This window comes from Chionomys nivalis, chromosome 8 (assembly GCF_950005125.1).
Source record: "Chionomys nivalis chromosome 8, mChiNiv1.1, whole genome shotgun sequence".
NCBI classification, from domain to species: domain Eukaryota; kingdom Metazoa; phylum Chordata; class Mammalia; order Rodentia; family Cricetidae; genus Chionomys; species Chionomys nivalis.
The window spans coordinates 47,108,866-47,128,837 of record NC_080093.1 but is presented as its reverse complement, the minus strand read 5'-3'; the positions used below and the strand labels follow the sequence as shown (position 1 = coordinate 47,128,837).

The window sequence follows — 19,972 nt, the reverse complement described above, 5'->3', positions numbered from 1 at the left end:
GGGCAACCAAAGCCTGTGAAGTGTGTGATTTGAGAGCTTCAGGACAGGCTGCTCTAGCCAGAAATATCTCCTCTACCAGCTTGTCAAGGGTGTCTGCAATTTCACCATCATGGAGCCATTTATCTTTTTCCGATGGCTTTCTCTTTGCCATCCCTCTCTTGGGTGCGGTTGGTCTGGGATAATGATTCCATTCATCTTCTCCCTGTAAGAAATATGGGTTCAATGGAACCATGTTTAATCAGTTGGGTAAGCTCAGTTCCACTTTTTAATATCGGGCCCTAGCACAGTCCACTTTGCCTACTCCAGTCCCTGTTCTGTTTGTTAAGATAGGAAGTAAAGTTTGAAGCTAGATGGCCTAGTGGGGGACAGGATGGCCGGAAGCAAGGGCCTGGGTACCAGCAGGCTTTGCTATGTGGATTTTCAGCACTGTGAGGATTGGGTGGGTCTTGTTAGTCAGTTTGTTCGGAGTTTCCCTGTTGCTCCCTTCTGAGACTGGGATCACAGGCAGGCTGCCGTGTCTATCTGCCACTTATGTGGGTTTCTAGGGACGTGAACTCAGGTCCTCACTCTTGCGCAGCAAGAGTCCTAACCACTGAGCATCCTCTCTACCTCTTCACTTATTTAACAAATTATTTATTTATCTAATCCACATGGGAAGTAGAAAAACACAGGGTCTTCTGCGTAAATTGGGAATGTGGGGATCATGGGAGAGGACAGAAGGGGAGAGAGGAGAAAGGGAAGATAGCAGAGAAAAATATATAGCTCAATAAAAACAATTTAAAAATTATTATTTTATGTGTGTGTGCCTGAGTATATGTTTGCGCACCTATGCATGCAAGGGCCTGGGGAAGTCAGAAGAGGCGTAGGACCCTTGGCCTGGAATTTCAGGTGGTTGTGAGCTGCCTCACGATTACATAGCAAGTCTCCAGAGCTGGAAGGGGTTAACATGTGAATGAAAACGATTTGGCCTTGCTTGGCACATGGTCCGTGCTAATGTGTTTGCCCTATTATTTCATTGTTGCTGCCGAAAGGGAAAAGCAGTTCTTTCTTCTTTGGTTATTTGGACTTCTTCGGAGATGCATTTTGTAACTGAGAACCGAACAAATTGAAAGAAAAGAAACAGTTATCAAACACTTATCCAACCAAACTTTTTCTGGGAAAACCATGATTGTTTTTTGGGAAATATTTCATATCTGACTAATCTTCCAGGAATTTTGGAAATGTGTAATAAAGAATCAGTGTGATGGAACTAACCTATGCGCAGCTTTATAAGAGCCTTGGATGTTTCATGCCATTTAAAACAAGATTTGTTCATTTTTGTTTTCTGTGTGTGCATAAGTGCCTGCATGTATGCTACGTGAATACAGGGTCCGTGGAACCCAGAAGAGGGTGTCAACTCCCCGGAACTGGAGATACAAATGATTATGAGCTGCCAGATGTGTGTGCTAGGGACCAAACTCTGGTCCTCTGCAAGAGTGGCAAGTTCTCCTAATCTTCTCCAGCCCATTAAGCCATCTTTCCAGCTCAGATGCCATAAGTCATTAAAGAGAGATGGAAACATTTAGTGGAAAGAGCATTTTAATAATTCATCCATCCATCCATTCATTCATTTGTCATTCCTCCAAGACACAAGTATTTCCACAGTGCCCAGGCCCCGTGTGAGGTTCTGGGATACAGAGACTAGCAGCCTGTTGTTCCAGGCCATAGAGAAGGTGTCATGAAGAATGGGCTAATTGTTTACGGTTAGGAAAAGTTTAAATGACTTCACAACCTGAGACAGGGCAGAAGCCCATCTGTAGGGAGGACTTGCAAGTCAGGTGAGACACAGACTTGAAGTGCAGGCCTCAGCTCATCCCGTTCATCAATCTCTACATTAGTTTTCTTTTGAGAGAGAATAATTTAATTTTTCTTTTCCTTTTTTAAAATAAAGTTTTGTGTTTAAAAAGATGTAAGGATTTATTTATTTTTTGTGTGTTCTTTTTTTATTTATTAAAAATTTCCACCTCCTCCCCTCTTCCCATTTCCCTCCCATTCCCCCACTTCCCCTCCCCCACTCTCCAATCCTAAGAGCAGTCAGGGTTCCCTGCCCTGTGGGAAGTCCAAGTCCTCCCCCTCCATCCAGGTCTAGGAAGGTGAGCAAAGGATTTATTTATTTACTTTTATGCATTCAAGTGTTTTGCCTGAATGTATGTATGTGCACGATATGCGTGACTGGTGCCCAAGGAGGCCAGATGAGGGCTTAGATCCCCTGGAACTGAAGTTACAGACAGTGTGATGCTCTGTATGAGTGCTGTGAACGGAACTCAGAGCCTCAGAAAAAACAAGCGATCTTAACGGCTGAGCTGTCTCCAACCCCTGTGTTATTTTGAGACATGGTTTTATGCGCTGGAGAGATGGCTCAGCAGTTAAGAGACATGGTTTTATATAGCTAAGGCTGCCTCAAACTGGCTGTGTAGCCAAAGATGACCTTGAACTCCTGATTCTCGTACTTCTACCTCCTGTGTGCTCAGATGACCAGTGTAAGAGAAATGTCAAAGGATGAAGGATTGGGGAGATGCCTTGGGGGTTAAGAGTACTTGCTCTCCAGTCATGAGGGCTAGCATTCTAATCTCAGCACGCATGTAAGGAGGCAGGTGTCCCTGCAAAGCCTGTAACCCCAGCACTGTTGTTTTTCTAATTAGTTAAAAACAAAGACAACCGAATGACAACAGAATAATTCAAACCACACTTCATGTGACTACCAGCAGAGTTGAGAAAATGAACAACCCACATCCAGGAAGAGATCCTGCCTCAAAAGTAGAAGGCAGAAAATGATAGAAAAAGATGCCCAGCAGCCCCTCCAGGCCTTCTTGAGTGTGCAAAAGCTTGTATCTCTACCTGTGTGCACATATTTACACAGACCAGACACAAAAAATAAATGAATCTCTAAAATAATTTTCTAGAATTGCAGGGAAAGAGTAGCCTATTGAAGCCATGGCTGGCAGCTAAGTTCTCCATGAATTGACTTCCATGTTGGTGTCAGATGGACTCTGGCTATGGTTAGGAAATCCAAAGGCAATGTGGGCTTTCCTTTGTGATAGGATAGAGACAACCCCTGGATTGGAGATCTACCTCATAAGTCTTCAGGAGAACAGCCTTGTGGAGTCCAGCCTACTGGTTGTATGTCCCATGACATCTAGCTTAGAGCTGGACAGAGAGAAAGGCTTGCTGGTCCAACACAACATGGTTCACAGTGTTGAACTGTGTCTTGTTTCTCTCCTTCTGCTCCTGTGAAGCCCTTGAGGAGAGGGACTAGATCTGGTGATTGATGAACCGGAGACTGTGGCGAACTATCGCCGCCATTACAAGATGGCGCCGAGAGCCTGATGAACAAGTGTGTTTTGGCGTGTTAGACCAACGTCTCTACCGCCTGATCTTGCTCCTGATCTGCCCAGCAACAGCTGCTTCCAATCCCATGCGGCCACGTCTCTTTCGTTCTGAACACGCCCATTCTCCCTGTATATATTCAGCCGCTTTCCGCCACTCGGGGCCCCCTACTTCCACCAGTCAACTGTAACCGAGTGCACTTCAATAAAGCGCGATAGAGAAGGATCCTGTGTCGGTGGTCTTCAATTCATCGCTGGTCGAGTCTTGGCGGGCCACAGCTGGTGCCGAAACCCGGGAACTTCGGCGGACACCGTAGGGGGCCGAAGAGGATTCAGAACTCTACACGCGAAGTGGTCGACGTCGGTAAAGTATCCTCAGGTATGTCGAGCTTGCTGGTGGGGGGGGTTGAGCCTGTGTGGTTTGGCATCGCTGCGGTAGTCTTTGGGTTGGTAATTTTTTTCTGCTGCCTGTGCTTGCGGTGTGATCGTCCCGGAGAGGAGTGCCTCTGCTGCGTGTCAAACTGAAAGTAAAATCCGGGGTAGACAACTCGGTATTTCAGTCCCATCGTAAGACTCTCATAAAGAAGGAAGGTGATGGGCTCGGACAGCAGCAAGGGTTGGGCGCCTGACTTTGTCAGCCCAATACAAGCTTTATTGAAAGAACGGGGATTGAAGGTCTCTGATGGCACTATTAGAACCATATTAAAAGACATTGACCAACAGGCGCCGTGGTTCGTAGTGTCAGGGGACTTAAATATCCCTTGTTGGGAGAAACTGGGGAAGGACCTCGACAAGGCAGAGGAAAGACATCAACTTAGAGCAGGTACGATCCCGCTCTGGAAATTAATTCGTGCTTGTTTAAAAGAAGGCAAGCATATGGAGCATGTGAAAAGAGGGCGACGCGCGTTGACAGAGCATCAGGATAGCCTCTCAGAGTTAAGCTCAATGAAGGGAGATGAGGATAGCAAAAGAAATGGATCCACACTGGGAGAGAAGGAGAAACCCAGTAAGAAAAAAAAGGACCCTGATCATGGGATAGAGAAAAAAGGAAATCCCGATCAGGGAGCAAAAGGGGAGGAGGGTGAGAAACCCGTGCCAAGTGCACCCCTCTACCCACCCCTCGATGAATTTTTAGATGAATTTGCCACCATGAACTTACATGAGGATGAAGGACTAGAGGGAGATGAGGAACTAACTGAGTGGGAGGAGGAGGAGCTGGAGGAAGAGGCAGCTAGATATGAGGAGGGCCGATATGAACCACAGCCTAGCTATGCTCCACCGCCATACCCAGGTCGGAACAAGCGTGGTACGGCAGGGGGAGCTCATAGACTCTCTCGAAATACTCTTCGATATCTAGCTGAACTTACCCCAATCCCGTCTATGGCGTTTCCTGTTTTTGAGGATCAGGACCAGCGGAGGTATCATGAACCAATTCCATATAAACAGCTGAAAGACTTAGTTGAGGCCTCCCGGACTTGGGGACCCAACGCACAGTATACCATAACCTTATTGGACAGGATATTGAATTCAGCATTAACACCCAATGATTGGTGGGAGATAGCGCGAGCTTGCTTGACCACCGGGCAATACCTAGATTATAGATCTGTGGTGACTGAGGCAGCCCATGCGCAGGCTAGAGTCAACGCTCAAGCACAAAATACAGCGCCATGGAATGCTGACATGCTTCTGGGTCAAGGCCAATGGGCCGTGAACCAGACAGCTTATCCAGTTCAGGTTTATCAACAAATCCATGATATTTATAAAAGGGCGTGGAAAATGATCCCAAAAAGAGGAGAAGTGTCAGGAAATCTGACTAAGATAATACAAGGCCCAAATGAGCCATTCTCAGATTTTGTAGCTAGAATGGTGGAAGCAGCGGGAAAGATTTTTGGTGACGCCCAGGAAGCCATGCCGCTGGTGCAGCAGTTAGTGTATGAACAATGTACAAAAGATTGCCAAAGGGCCATTACTCCCTGGAAGGGAAAAGGGCTAGATGCCTGGCTAAAGGCCTGTCGTGAGATTGGAGGCCCATTGACAAACGAAGGGCTAGCCCGTGCCATGATAGCCGCCACAAAACAAAAGAGCCGCCAGAATGGCTGTTTTGCCTGTGGTAGGCAGGGACATTTGAAACGTGATTGTCCAAACAAAGGGAGCTCAAGCAATGGCCCACCGGCGGGCAGACAACCGGGCACCTGTCCTAGGTGTAAGAAAGGGAAACACTGGGCCAATGAATGCAGGTCAACAAAAGATATTAATGGTCAACCCATAAACAACCCATATGTTCCCAGGTCAAAAAACATGCAGAGGGGCCCTCGACCCCAGGGCCCCAAAATCTATGGGGCAATACAGGAGGGGAACATGGATCCTCCCAAATCGCCCGACGAGCCACATCAGGCTCCGCAGGGATGGACCTCCGTGCCACCTCCGGGTTGGTTTTAACTCAAAGTATGGGAGTACAAGCGATCCCCACTGACATGAAGGGACCGCTTCCAAAAGATTCAGTGGGAATTGTTATCGGTAGATCCTCTAGTACAATGAGAGGGCTGCTGGTACTCCCAGGAGTTATTGACCCAGATTATCAAGGGACTATTAAGATCATGTGTCACTCTCCTTTTGGAATTATCTCTATAGCTCCGGGAGATCGAATAGCTCAGATGATAGTCGTGCCATCCATGCATGAGCGCTTTCCGGCCCATACCGCGGAGAGAGGAGACAGAGGGTTCGGGTCTTCCGGAGTAGATATGGCCTGCCTTTCCTTGGAGTTGAACGATCGGCCGATGTGTACATTAAAAATAGAAGGGAAGTCCTTTACAGGGCTGATAGATACAGGGGCAGATAGGAGCGTTATGAGCCGTCAGTTTTGGCCTAAGAGCTGGCCGTTGCAAAAGGCTTCACAAACACTCCAAGGGCTAGGATATCAGAACACACCTGACATGAGTGCGAAGAGCTTAAAATGGAATGTGGATGGCCAAGAAGGATTTTTTCAACCTTTCGTACTAGATCTGCCATTAAACTTGTGGGGAAGAGATGTACAAAAGCAATTAAAACTTATGTTAACCAATGAGGGAAGTTACTCAAGTACTAGCCAAGAACTTATGAGTAAGCAGGGATATATGCCCGGAGCAGGTTTAGGCTGTAATTTACAAGGTAGGCCTGAGCCTGTTATCCCAGAGGGAAAACATGATAAAAAGGGTTTGGGTTTTTCTTAGGGGCCACTGAAGATTATATAAAAATTCCATGGAAGACTGATAAGCCCGTATGGATACCCCAGTGGCCCCTCTCTCAGGAAAAACTCCATGCGGCATGGCAGTTGGTGAGAGAACAATTACAACTAGGACATATAGAGCCGTCCACGTCGCCATGGAATGCTCCCATATTTGTTATAAAGAAGAAATCAGGAAAATGGCGCTTATTGCATGATTTGAGAGCCATTAATGCACAAATGTCCTTAATGGGCCCGATTCAAAGAGGCCTTCCTGTGCTTTCAGCTTTACCTAAAGGATGGCATGTATATGCCATCGATATTGTTGATTGTTTTTTCTCCATCCCCTTGCATCCAGCTGATAAAGAGCGCTTTGCCTTTACTATTCCTTCATTAAATCATGAGGAACCCGACAAACGATACCAATGGCGGGTCCTGCCTCAGGGCATGGCAAATAGTCCTACTATGTGCCAGCTCTTTGTGGATGCGGCCCTTACCCCTGTTAGGAGGAGTTTTCCTGATGTAAGAATAATTCATTACATGGATGATATCTTACTGGCGAGCCCAGAGAAGGTTAAGTTAGATCAGGCCTTGATTGCCTTGGAGGCAGCCCTGGGAGAGAAAGGACTTTATATAGCTCCAGAAAAGGTGCAAAAGACTGAAACGGTGGAATTTTTAGGATCTAAGATTGAATTACAGACAATCAGACCACAAAAAATTAAGATAGGCACACAACACCTAAAGACCCTTAATGATTTTCAAAAGCTCTTAGGAGATATTAATTGGTTGCGCGGATATCTCCCTATGACGAGGGAAGAATTAAAACCATTATTTAGGATTTTGGAAGGTAATCCTGATCTTAATTCACCAAGGAGTTTAACGGCAGAAGGACGCGAAGCCCTCAAATTGGTTGAGGCCGCAATTCAGAAAGTACAAGTGATGCGCATTGATCCTTTGCGCCCATTAACGTTTTGTATACTTCACACTTCTGGTAGCCCCACGGGGGTGTTTTGGCAAGATGCTCCGGTATGGTGGATACATAGCCATTCTCAAGGCCAAAAAACTTTAACTTATTACCCTGAAGCTGTTGCCTCTCTGGCCTTATTGGGGCTGAAGTTTTCAATTTCTACCTTTGGGTATGCGCCAGATAAATTGATCATACCCTATACAAAAGAGCAGGTAGAGGTCCTTGCTGGTACAATAGATAGTTGGGCCATTCTTGTTACAGCTTATTCAAATTTGATAGATAATCATTATCCCCAAGACAAATTGTTACAATTTTTGTGCCATAATATTATATATTTTCCTATTATTACCTCTCAAACACCGATTTCAGGTGCACTGCATATTTTTACAGATGGATCAAAAACAGGATTAGGAGTTTATCAAGTTATGGGGAGCGAGCCAGTGCAGTTACAATTTCGCCCTGGAGCCCCCCAGGTGACTGAATGTTTGGTCGTTTTGGAAGTTTTCAAGGCTTTTCATTCATGCTCATTTAATTTGTTATCAGATTCCTCCTATGTTGTTAATGCGGTTCGACACTTGGAGGCTACATCACACATTAAAGAACAAAGTATGATTGCGGCAGTCCTTTATCAAGTACAACAGTGTATTTATAAAAGAGACACGCCGTTCTATATTGGTCACATAAGGGCACATTCAGGCTTGCCTGGACCACTCGCTGGTGCTAATGCCACGGTGGATGCTCTTACGAGAGAACAGCTTGGACTGCTATTATACGACCCAGTACTCCAAGCCCAATCCTTCCATCACAATTTTCATGTACCTGCCGAGACGTTACGCCTCCGCTTTAATATCACTAGGAACCAAGCCAGAGACATAGTCAAATCCTGCCAGACATGTGTGATGTTTCATCACCCGCCTCACACCGGAGTTAACCCTCGGGGATTGAAACCCCTAACCTTGTGGCAAATGGACGTAACCCACGTTCCTGAGTTTGGCAAACAGAAATGGGTGCATGTTTCTGTGGACACCTATTCAGGTGTCATTCATGCTTCTGCCTTAACGGGTGAGAAAGTGAGAAATGTAAAAACCCACTGTCTAGAGGCCTGGGCAGCTTGGGGAAAGCCTATGACCTTAAAAACAGATAATGGTCCTGCCTATGTGGCCCAGGGCTTCAGATCCTTTTGCGCTCAAATGCAAGTAGCTCATCTCACTGGGCTGCCCTACAACCCTCAAGGGCAAGGGATTGTTGAACGTGCAAATCGAACCCTCAAAGAGATGCTACAAAAACAAAAGGGGGGTATTGAGGGCTCTGCCTCTCCCAAGGATCGTTTATCACTAGCCCTCTTTACCTTGAATTTTTTAATCTTGGATAATCATGGCCGTTCACCGGCAGATAGACATGCTGGCCACATTATAACATCCACAGAATATGTAAAATGGAAAGATGTGTTAGATAACAAATGGCATGGACCGGATCCTGTAATACAGAGATCCAGGGGAGCTGTTTGTGTTTTTCCTCAGGAGCGGCCCGATCCGGTGTGGGTGCCTTCGAGGTTAACCAGAACAGTGGCAGACAAAGAAGACGCCGGACAGCCCCAGGATGATGAGCCAATTCTCGAGGAAGCACCGTCTGACCCTGAACATCATACTCGCCCTTGCTCCCCTTCTGATGACTGTTAATAGCCAAGACAATTATTTTTGGGCAGTTACCCGCACCTGGCCCATTCCCATGCCGGTTACTAATGTTTCTAGAATCTTGCCCCATTTGTATATAAAAGATTGCCTTTTTGATTTGTCCTGCCAACAAGTAGATTATAGAGAAGAAGCTTATAATGCAACCAGCTATGATTTACAGGGAACCCTTTGCCTGACTAGTAATAGTAGCGCCTCCCTTCCCTCTTGTTTGATGTTAGACTTTAAGATGTTTGCTAGTTATTTAGATCCTTTAAATGGCATTCACGAATCGTGGATGCTTGATGCCATATTTCAGACTCTTAAGCAGGCGAATGGGGGCAAGTCAAGTGGCTCAGGTGATATCAGCAACCAGACTGTTTTCAATGTTACCACCTATACGTTAAATGTTACCGCTGCCCTTCCATTTGTTGTTCAGACAGGTAATTCCAACGGGACAAAAGACAATACCCATAATTACAGCCTATCCTTACCTCGCTGTGAGCGTAGGGTAAATTTTCAATGGCCACCTACATTTTTAAATTGTGTCCCTCTCTTTGACAAGCCCAAACCAGCTTCTCCGGGCTGGTGGCTTTGGAAAGAGCTACCAAAGTCAACGAAACAAGGATTAAAAAGGGGTCTGCTTACCTCACCTTGGATTTATTCCAATAATTATGGAGGTTTTGTGGATCTGTCACCTTTTATTTTATTTAACACTTCCAAGTGGATATTAACAAATAGTTCAGGAGTGTTAAATGGGTCCAAGTTGTTGATCCAAGAGAGTGAAGCGGTGGCTAATATTTCCAAATCAAAAAATCCAGTTTGTGTGGATGCCCCGTTTTTATGGATTTTAAGCAATCACTCTACCGACAAGCAGCTTAACTGCTCAAAGACTTCTTGTGTATTATCTCAATGCTGGTCCTTTCGGCACACAACCGGCCTGCTAGCGAAGGTGCCTACCTTTGTGTGGGTACCAGTGAAGGCAGACCCAAATGAATTTTCTGTTTTGTCCCTGATTCGGCAAAAGCGAGATTTCGGTATCACAGCAGCTATCGTAGCAGCTATTGCTGTTTCCGCAGCTGCGGCTGTTACAGCTGGGGTAGCTATGGCCAACCAGGTACATGTAGCAAATACCATTAATGAAGTAGTGCAGAAAACCTCAGAAGCCCTGATACAACAAGAAGCTATAAATAAGCATTTGGCTTCAGGAATTTTATTACTTAATAAGAGGATAGATTTAGTGGAAGAAAATTTATATAAGATGTTTGATGTTATGGCTATGAGTTGTGTTTTACGCAAAGAATACTTATGTGTTACTCCTTATTTTGCATCATTTAATGAATCAAAACGATTATCCAATTACTTGAAAGGTAATTGGAGCTTGGAGTTTGAGCAATTACAATCCAATTTAAGCTTGAAAATTTTAAGTTTAAATGCTACCAAAGCAGAAGTGATTACACTTGGAGAGTTTACGGACTGGCTGGTTACTACCTTCTCTTATATTAAAGAGTGGGCTGGGGTTGGTGTGATTGGTGTGCTGATGTGTGCAGGGTTGATGGTGGCACTGTTCTTGATTATAAAGATGATGAGAGCACGCAAAAGGGAGAAGATGGCAATTGTCCGAGCACTCGCTGCACTTGAGGCTGGCACATCCCCCCAAGCTTGGCTCACTATGTTTAAAGAGACTTAAGCCGTGTCTTTGCACCCGACGGGTCCTGTTGCCCATTGCACTCGGAAGAACGGCTTGCCTTACCCGGGTGGCTTGCACCACGGAGTGCACAGGGTGAGCCACCCTGGAAATCATGGTTCCGTGCAGACGGGTTTCCTCTGACTAATTTTCCCGTCCCTGGAAAAACAGAGATTATCATTTTTGCCCAGGGGGGAACCCTCTAATTTCAGCCATGACTGGAGGAGGTCTCTTTCTCTAATCAAACAAAAAAGGGGGAGATGTGGCGAACTATCGCCGCCATTACAAGATGGCGCCGAGAGCCTGATGAACAAGTGTGTTTTGGCGTGTTAGACCAACGTCTCTACCGCCTGATCTTGCTCCTGATCTGCCCAGCAACAGCTGCTTCCAATCCCATGCGGCCACGTCTCTTTCGTTCTGAACACGCCCATTCTCCCTGTATATATTCAGCCGCTTTCCGCCACTCGGGGCCCCCTACTTCCACCAGTCAACTGTAACCGAGTGCACTTCAATAAAGCGCGATAGAGAAGGATCCTGTGTCGGTGGTCTTCAATTCATCGCTGGTCGAGTCTTGGCGGGCCACAGGAGACAGTGTCCCCTTTGTATGAAATTTCTGTGACTGTAAGCTCAGGGTCTTCTGTTGTCTTCTCTGTAGCCAGAGCTTCAGGCGAGGGTATGGCTGGCCTGGGAGGTGTGGGGAGTAGTTTGGGAAAGGTGTTTTCTCTAATGTTCTGTACATCCTTGCAGTATGTATCTGAGAAATGTTGATCCACGGGATGGTGTTGAGTGACTCTATAATCATCTTTATCCTTATCATCAGAGCACAGCACAGCCTTCAGCCCTGGACTGCAATGACGGGAATCAACCCAAGGAAGCCATCGATAAAGCTGGGGCAACTTCAGTCCCCACCCCAGATGCAGGTGAGAGAAGTGGTGGGGACTGGATCAAGGATAGCCTTCATGTTAGAGTGGCATAGTGTCTGCACGACAAAGGAAAGCACCAGCAGATGCCCTGACTTCTGGGGCTGTGGATGCCCGGCTGGGAAGGAGCCGGCTCGGGATGCCGGAGCGCAGAAATTCAAAACCTTCTCTCCTTCATCCTTTAAAAATATTTTTCTTGTTTTTAATTATGTGTATGTGTCTGTGTAGGTATGGGTGTTTGAATACAGGTGCTGGTGGACAGAGGCGTTGGATCTCCTGGAGCAAGAGTTAGAGCTGGTTGTAAGTGGTCCAATGTGGGTGCTGGGAACTGAGCCCAGGTCCTCAGCAAGAGCAGCAAATTCTTTTAATTGATCCATCTCTCCAGCCCCCATGTTTTGGTTTTTGCTATTTATGATAGAAGGTATTATTCCGTAGTCCAATCGGTCCCTAAACTCATAATGTAACTCAGGCTGGTCTTCAACTTGAGATCCTCCCAATTGCTGGGTTTCACAGGTGTGGATCACTATGCCCCTTGGAGTCTCTTCCTCCTCTTGCATATTCTGACACCTCTCAAGACCGCATGCAGCTGGGGCTGGGGCTGCATGGCAGAGAGCAGGTCTCAGCCCTCCTGCTTCAAGGGAGCACTATGGATGGCCCTCTCTTGTGAGTATTTCCTGTGAATAATCACAGCTACTTTGTTTTCAAGACCACAACAGGGCCAAGGAAGGTGGTATGAACCTTTAATCCCAGCACTTAGAGGCAGAGGCAGGTGGATCTCAGTGTGCGCAAGGCCAATCTGGTCTACATATGAAATGCTGGTCATATCATGTACGGAGGGCATGTTCCATGATAACCCTCTTTTCCTATAAACTCACAAACGGCAGACTTCCCCCATGGATTTATGGATTAATCTTGAGGTTCCATCACCCTCCCCACCACTCTGGACTCTGGATGACATTGGGGGCCCGCTGAATCCCAAGCCAGCCTACTCCCCCGAGCTCCAAGCTTGTACCTCTGGGGTACCCAGCCTTGTACTCTATCTCCTCCTGCTGTGGCTCCCGCCCTCCTGATTTCTGTGCTTACTTCTGGCCACCACAGGTTGCCCACATCCTTGACATCTCTGATGGCTGAGGTTTTCACTGCTGCCTGCAGACACCTCCTGTCTTCCTGTCTTAAGTATTTTTCTTCCATGCCAGAGTGAGCCCAAAGAGTGTCCATCTAAAACAAACACACACATACACAATCATATCATGTTGTTCTTTCTTGAGGTTCTCCAATGGCTCCTCACAACTTTCAGGGTAAAGTTCATGTCCTTAGCACTCAGGGTGGCTTGTGATCTAGTTTCTGTCTCAGTGCCCCCTTATTCCCACAGGGCATCTTACATTCCAGTCATACTGGAGTGCTCACAGGTACCCAAGCCATGAGGCTGGGCCACACATCTGGTCTTCATGACATTCTTCCAATACCTTGCCTTTTTGTTAGTTGGTTTGCTTTTTATTTTTATCAGTACTGGGGATTGAATGTAGGATCTTGTGTACATGAGATAAGCCCTCTGCTGCTGGTCCATAGCCCCCAGCCCTCTTGTTATTTTTTCTTTTGAGATAGGATCTCATTAAGTGTTAATCCTCCTGCCTTAGCCTCTCTAGTAGTTAGGAATTCATGTTTTCCCAACAACCTATGCTCTGAGTTTTTGATGATTCTCTCCCCCCATCCTGGTCCACCTGAGTCTCCCAAGGTTCCTGGGCAAACTTGCATCAATTCCCACACTGCTGGACTACATGGTGGGTGGGGGAGGGTCTGCAAAGAATGCCTGGTAAACAAAATGAGCAAAAGATGGCAAGAGCCACTGGCTGGCTTCGTGGAGCTCATGGTACTCTCTTGCTCTTGGGAGCAAGTTTGATTTCTTGTGGTGTTTGCCTTCCTAAGAAGGTGTTTGTTTCTTCTTCAGGTTATTTCATCATTGATTAAGTATCTTGGGATTTAAAGGGGTTTGGTATTAGATCCCTGTCCTCAAACGACCGGAATCCTGGACAAGTGTGAGTCAGTTCTCTCCTCCCACCATGTGGGATTCAGGGATCAAAGTCAGGTCCTAAGCCAAGTTGGAAGTTATTGCCTTTACCCTCTGGTCCATCTCACCAGCCCCATGTGCTTTGATTGAAGCTACAGGACGAGGGTTGCGCTTACCTTCACAGGGATGTCTCTCTCACTTGATCATGGATGCTTCCTTAGAAACTGATTTGTGCTGAGCGTGGGGTTATCATTAAACTCCCAGGACTGGGAAGGCAGAGACAGGAGGATTGCTGCAGGTTCTAGGTTATCCTGGTTTATATAGCAAGTACCTATGTGCCAGCCTGGGCTATCTATCAAGAGCCTATCTCAAAAACAAAACTCAAACAACAACCAAATAAGGAAAGTAGCGATGTTCATTAGGCAAAAGGATTGCTATGAATTCAAGGCCTATCTGGATTACAAACAAGTTCAAAGGCAAGGCTTGGGTATATGCACATACCAGGACTGTCTCAAATACACACACACTCACACTCATGCACACAAAACTGTAGCAAACACACACACTCACACTCACACACACACTGTAGCAAACACACACACTCACACACACACACTCACACACTGTAGCAAGCACACATACTCTCACACACACTGTCTCAAACACACTTTCCCTCCCTCCCTCCCTCCCTCCCTCCCTCCCTCCCTCCCTCCCTCCCTCCCTCCCTCCTTCCCTCCCTCCCTCCTTCCCTGTCTCTCTCTGTCTCTGTCTCTCTCTCATAGCCTCAAACAAAGGAAGAGAATAGCTTATGTGTCCTCTCTCTTTTGGACTTGGAAGCTGGATATTTGTGTAAACACGGCTTCTTTGGGATTCCAGAAATCAGCCTTACCTGCCCTGCCATTTGCTTCCAGATCACAAAGGGATTTTGGCATTTCTCTGAGATCTAAAAACCAGCTTGCATAGAGGAGAGCTTGCGTTTGGTCAGCTGTGGTCAGTTATTTTGGCAAAAGAGTAGCAAGTCAGTCCATGGAGCCACTTCTAGACCTTGAGAGCCTTGGAATTCTCTGCCTGGTCAGTCTGTGGCTTCAAGCTAATAGACATTTTGAGGCTGAGATGTTGGGGCGTGGAAGCTCCAAATGCAGCCCACGCAGCCGTGCTGCTGCAGCCCTGACTGTCCTGCTTCAAGGGCAAGGGACAGACCTGAGGCTGCCTGGGCTCCAGTCCAGTTTCAGTTGCTGTAACCCTGGGACCTGGGCACGCTAAAGTTTGTTTGCTTTTTCTTTCTGTTTATTTATTTTTAAACAGGGGTGGGGTCTTCCTGTGCAGCTCAGGTTGGCTTGGAGCTTGTGATCCTCCTGCCTCCACCTCGTGAGTACTAGGATTACAGACAGGCATGTGCTGCCACACCCAGTTCATTTTATATTTAAGTTCCTGAGTCATACTCACACTGTGACTTTGGTAAACGTTTTAAAAACAACAAAACCATTTTAACCTGATTGTTTTCACTATGAGTGACTGAACCCAGGGCCTTGCAGTTGCCAGGCAAGCATTCTACCATTGAGTTACATACCTTGCCTCTCTTTCTTCTTTTTTCCTTTTTCTTTCTTCTTCTTCCTGTTTATATATTATTTATCTATTTGAAAAGGTCTCTTGGAATTCAGACTGGCCTTGATCTCATTTTGTAGCTGACCGTGACCTGAGGTTGGCTTCAAACTTACTGTATCGGCAAGGATGGCCTCGGACTCCTGATCCTCTTGCCTCTACCTTCCGAATGCTGGGGTTATAGCATGAATCATCACGTCTGGTTTATTTATCTGTGGTCATTGACTCTGTGCATGCTAGGCAAGCACTTTATTCCAGCTCTCAAGTCCTGTCTTTAACTTTTTATTTTGAGACAGGGTTCCACTAATTTGAACTCATTTTGTAGCCCAGACAGATTGTGAATCCATCTGTCTTAGCCTCCAGAGTGGCTGCGACACTAGGTCTGGTTTACAATTTCTCCTGCTTCTTTTTTAAAGATTTATTTATTTTATGAGAGAGAGAGAGAGAGAGAGAGAGAGCGCTCCCGTGTGCGCCTGCTTCTATGTGTACTATCTGTGTGCCTGATGCCCTTGGAGGCCAGAAGAGTTACAGACAGTGTGAGTTGGCTTGTGGGTGCTGGGAATTGAACCTGGGTCTACCGGAAGAGTAGTCAGTGATCTTAACCTCTGAGCCATCTCTCCAGCCCCCGGTTTTATGATTTTTGTGATGTTCACTTCAGTGGCATTAAGTGCCTTCCTGTTCTCGTGTGATCCTCACCATGCACAGCTTCCAGAACTCTTCCCGTCTTCCACAGCTCAAACGCTATAATCACCAACTCCCCATTCCCTTTACCCAGCTCCTCGAGACCACCTTCCTTGGTGTGACTCTATAAATCCCGTGACTCCAAGTACCTAATATAAGAGACTCTAAACGATCTGTTCTTACAATAATGTCCCCAGTGTTACAGCATTTGTCAGAAGGTAATCACTGTTTAATATTAATAGTATTGATTTCATGTATGTACCACATGTTGTTTGTCTGTTCATCTGTTGATGAACATTTGGGATGCTTTTTTACCCTTTTCTGCTATTGAACACTGAATGAATATCTCTTCCAGTCAAAAATTACATTTACTACTGGGTATGATGGTGCACACCTCTAATCCCAGTACTCAGAAGGCAGAGGCAGGTGGATCTCTGTGTGTAAGAGGTCAGCCTGGTCTACACAGCAAGTTCCAAGCTATCTAGGGCTACATAGTGAGTTTCTGTCTCAAAATAATTTTTTCGAATATGCGGAAACGTGCCAGTGGAGATCAGAGGACAACTTCTGGGAGCTGGCGCTCACCTTCCACTGCGTGAGTTCGGAGGACTGAATTCAGCTTGTTGGGCCCAGTAGCAATCTCCTTTTACTGGCTGAGTTCCACTTCTCTTGGGTATGTAGTCAGTAGTGGAACTTAGGGATGTGGTCCCTTGCTTGTGCTTTATAAATCAGGAGATGTCTGAGCACTTGCTAGGAGAGTTCTTTTTACCACTCCCACTCTCTACCGCTGTGGCTCACAGACTTTACCTTCATAAGCATCAGCTTTTTCAAATGAACAGGTCCTGAGCCCATCGCTGCATCTGGTACGCCATTAGCAATCCCCGTTGTCCCATCTTCCATATCTACAATGCAGTCACTTTTCTGTTACGATCACAACGTCTCTGATTTGAGCCACAGATCTCACCTGCATTATGGTGGCTATTTCCTAACTGGTCTGTCTTCCTTTCTGGTCTTTTAATAGTGTACCAACAAGATTGATTCTTTCAAAACATCAGACAAATCAGGTCAGCCTAGGCTACATACCTCAAAAAAAAAACTATGTCATTTGCCACTTAGAACTTTCTGTAGCTCTCCCTCTCACTGGGAAGCATACACAGCTCAAGGGCTAGCCATGGTCTAAGGTTGCATAGCGTCCAGCTCCTACTTTCCATTCCTTGACCCTTTGATGTTCTTTGGCCTGGCAATCCAACTCCTTGCTATGAGCTATGCCTGGAATGCCCTTTTGTTTGATAAGTTCTTCTCTCAGTAAACACCACCTCACTAGAGAGACCTCTAACATTCCTTACGTAGCTAACAGTTCTCCCTCCCCTGTCTTCAGGTATAGCATAGTCATCCTTCCATCCATCCACGCATCCATTCTCCTCTCTCTCTCTGTCTCTCTCTCTCTCTGTCTCTGTCTCTCTCTCTCCCCCTCCCTCCCTCCTCCTCTCCCTTCCTCCCTCTCTCCCTCCCTCCCTCTCTCAATAAAGAGAGTATGCTTGTTGTTGATAGTTTGTGCACCTGGCCCTCTGAGAACGGGACCTGTCATTTAGTGGGCATCCAGTCAACATTTTCAGGGCGGTGAAATGATCTGAGTGCTTCCTCTGCTTCAGGTGCTACGGAAATGCTTTCATCAAAAATGAGTGCAAGAGGTGTTATCAGCCGTAGGCGCTGGCTGCACAAACCGAGCCCTCGTGTGGCTGCAACTTGCCCTTGAGTGTCAAGAGTTGGGACCTGAACAGAGATGAACTGAGTACCTCCTATTCATCCTTGGCTTTGTCACCAGTCAGTCAGATGGGGTCTAGTAATGAACTCATCATGCTATAGATAGCTAATTGCAGCTTCCTCTCCCCATCCTTTGGTGCTGAGGGTGGAGCCCAGGGCTTCACACAAGCTAGCAAAGAGTGTACCCCACCCAACAACTGCTTTTATGTATTTATTTCTTGCTTTATTTATTTAGTTTTAAGATTTTATGTGTTTGAATGTTTTGCCTGCATGGAAATCTGTGTGACACATGCGTGCCTGGTACCCTGTAGAGATCTGAAGAGGGGGCTGGATCCCCCTGAGACTGGAGTTACAGATGGTTGTGAGTCCTGACAGCTTCTTCTGAGCTGTGTTTCCTTGACCTGATGCTGTATAGAACATAGCATGCAGATCTCTGACAGAGGGCAGAATTTCAGAGCTGGCTGGTCCCTCTTGATGTAAACCTGGTGAGGTTGAGCCGCCTCTGACTCCTGGATGGTCCTGAGCTATGAATGGGTTGATTCCTGAGCCTATAGCATTCTTTTGGCAAACCAGAAGTTCTGACAGCTTCTTAAAGAACAGGCAGAATGGTTGCTCTTATCAACTAGTGACCCCATGACTCTGGGATTTTGGGGTCTCCTGTAATTTGGGTGCAGATCACTTTTAGGAGAGGCAGATACTAGCTGAGATCTCTAGCTCTGGTGGGGCTACTCTTCATGCAGTATTTCTTGTTGTAAAAATTATGGTACTTCTAAATGTCTCTGAAGTGTTAAACTGCAGATAATGAGTCTTAGTACGTAACATGTCTTCATGTTCTGGACAGTTAGTTTGTCTCTGCCTTTTCTCAAGTCTCTTAGGGGTTAAAAGCAAACAGGAAGGAGCAGGCCCATTCTGCATATTCCACACATTCAGAGGAAGCTATTGCTTAAAAAAGTATTGTCTCAAAAACTTAAATAATTTCCCCAAAAGCTAGCATTTGAACCTAGACTGGGCAGCTCCAAAGTCTTTTCTCTTACTTATTATGTTTTGTGGCCTTGCTGAAGATTTATGAAGAAGGCGAGCTGGACCTTGAAGAAGGTTCCAGGTTTTACATCATGGGGACAATTTGAATGATGGCTCAGAGACAGAGGCAGACCCAATAGGAATAAGAAAGTGACCCCACCTAGAAAAGGGTATGTGCTGGTGAGTGGTGGGGAAGATGAAGAGGCAGGGAATGAGAACAGATCATGAACGATCTTGCCTACTGGGCACGGTAAAGCACTTCTGTACTCCCAGTGCCTGAAAAGCTGAAACAGGGGGATTGCTATGAGTTCCAGACTGGCCTTGCCTACGCAGGAACCTAGAAGAAGGGCTGATGCAGAGGCCATGGAAGAGTGCTTCTTACTGGCCTACACCCCTTGTCTTGCTCAGCCTGCTTTGTTGACCCCTGGTAAGCCAGGGCTATGTAGAGAGATCCTGTCTTGGGGGAAAAATCTTACCCAGTGTGATAGCTCACATCTGTAATCCAAGTACTTGGAGGGTTGTTGAGGCAGGAGGATTGCTGAAAGTATGAGGTTAGATTGGGCTATTTTGTCTTAGTTAGGGTTTTTAATGACCAAAGCCAACTCAGCGAGGAAAGGGAAACTTCCACATCACTGTTCACCACTGAAGGAGGTCAGGACAGGAACTCACAGGGCAGGAACCTGGAGGCAGGGGCTGATGCAGAGGCCATGGACGAATGCTGCTTACTGGTTGACTCCCCATGGCTTGCTCAGCCTGCTTTGTAGACCCCAGGACCACCAGCCTGGGGATGGTACCACCCACAATGGGCTGGGTCCTCCCTCATTGATCACTAAGACCCTTTATAGGCTTGCCTATAACTCAGCCTTGTGAAAACATTTTCTCACTTGAGTCTCCCTCTTCACTGGGGGACACTAGCTTGTGTCAAGTTGGCATAAAAGTAGCTGGCACAGCTATGCAGTGAGTGCCAGGCCATCCTGGACCGTACTGTGAAACTCTGTCCCAAAAAGAGAAACCAAACCAGGATCAGCAAGATGGCTCTGTAGGTGAAGGCATTTACCACACAGGCCTGGTGACCTGAGTTGCAGCCCT

The 19,972-nt window shown here is 46.4% G+C and overlaps 1 protein-coding gene across 2 annotated transcripts in view; it reads left to right on the top strand.

The window, feature by feature from the left end:
* Ahnak (AHNAK nucleoprotein) overlaps positions 1-19,972 on the top strand; it is a 93,069-nt gene that overhangs the window by 42,976 nt on the left and 30,121 nt on the right. For both annotated transcript variants that reach the window (XM_057777883.1, XM_057777882.1), the window contains exon 5: positions 11,712-11,811. In XM_057777883.1, coding sequence (XP_057633866.1) covers positions 11,712-11,811 — 100 coding nt within the window. The remainder of the gene's footprint in view (positions 1-11,711; positions 11,812-19,972) is intronic.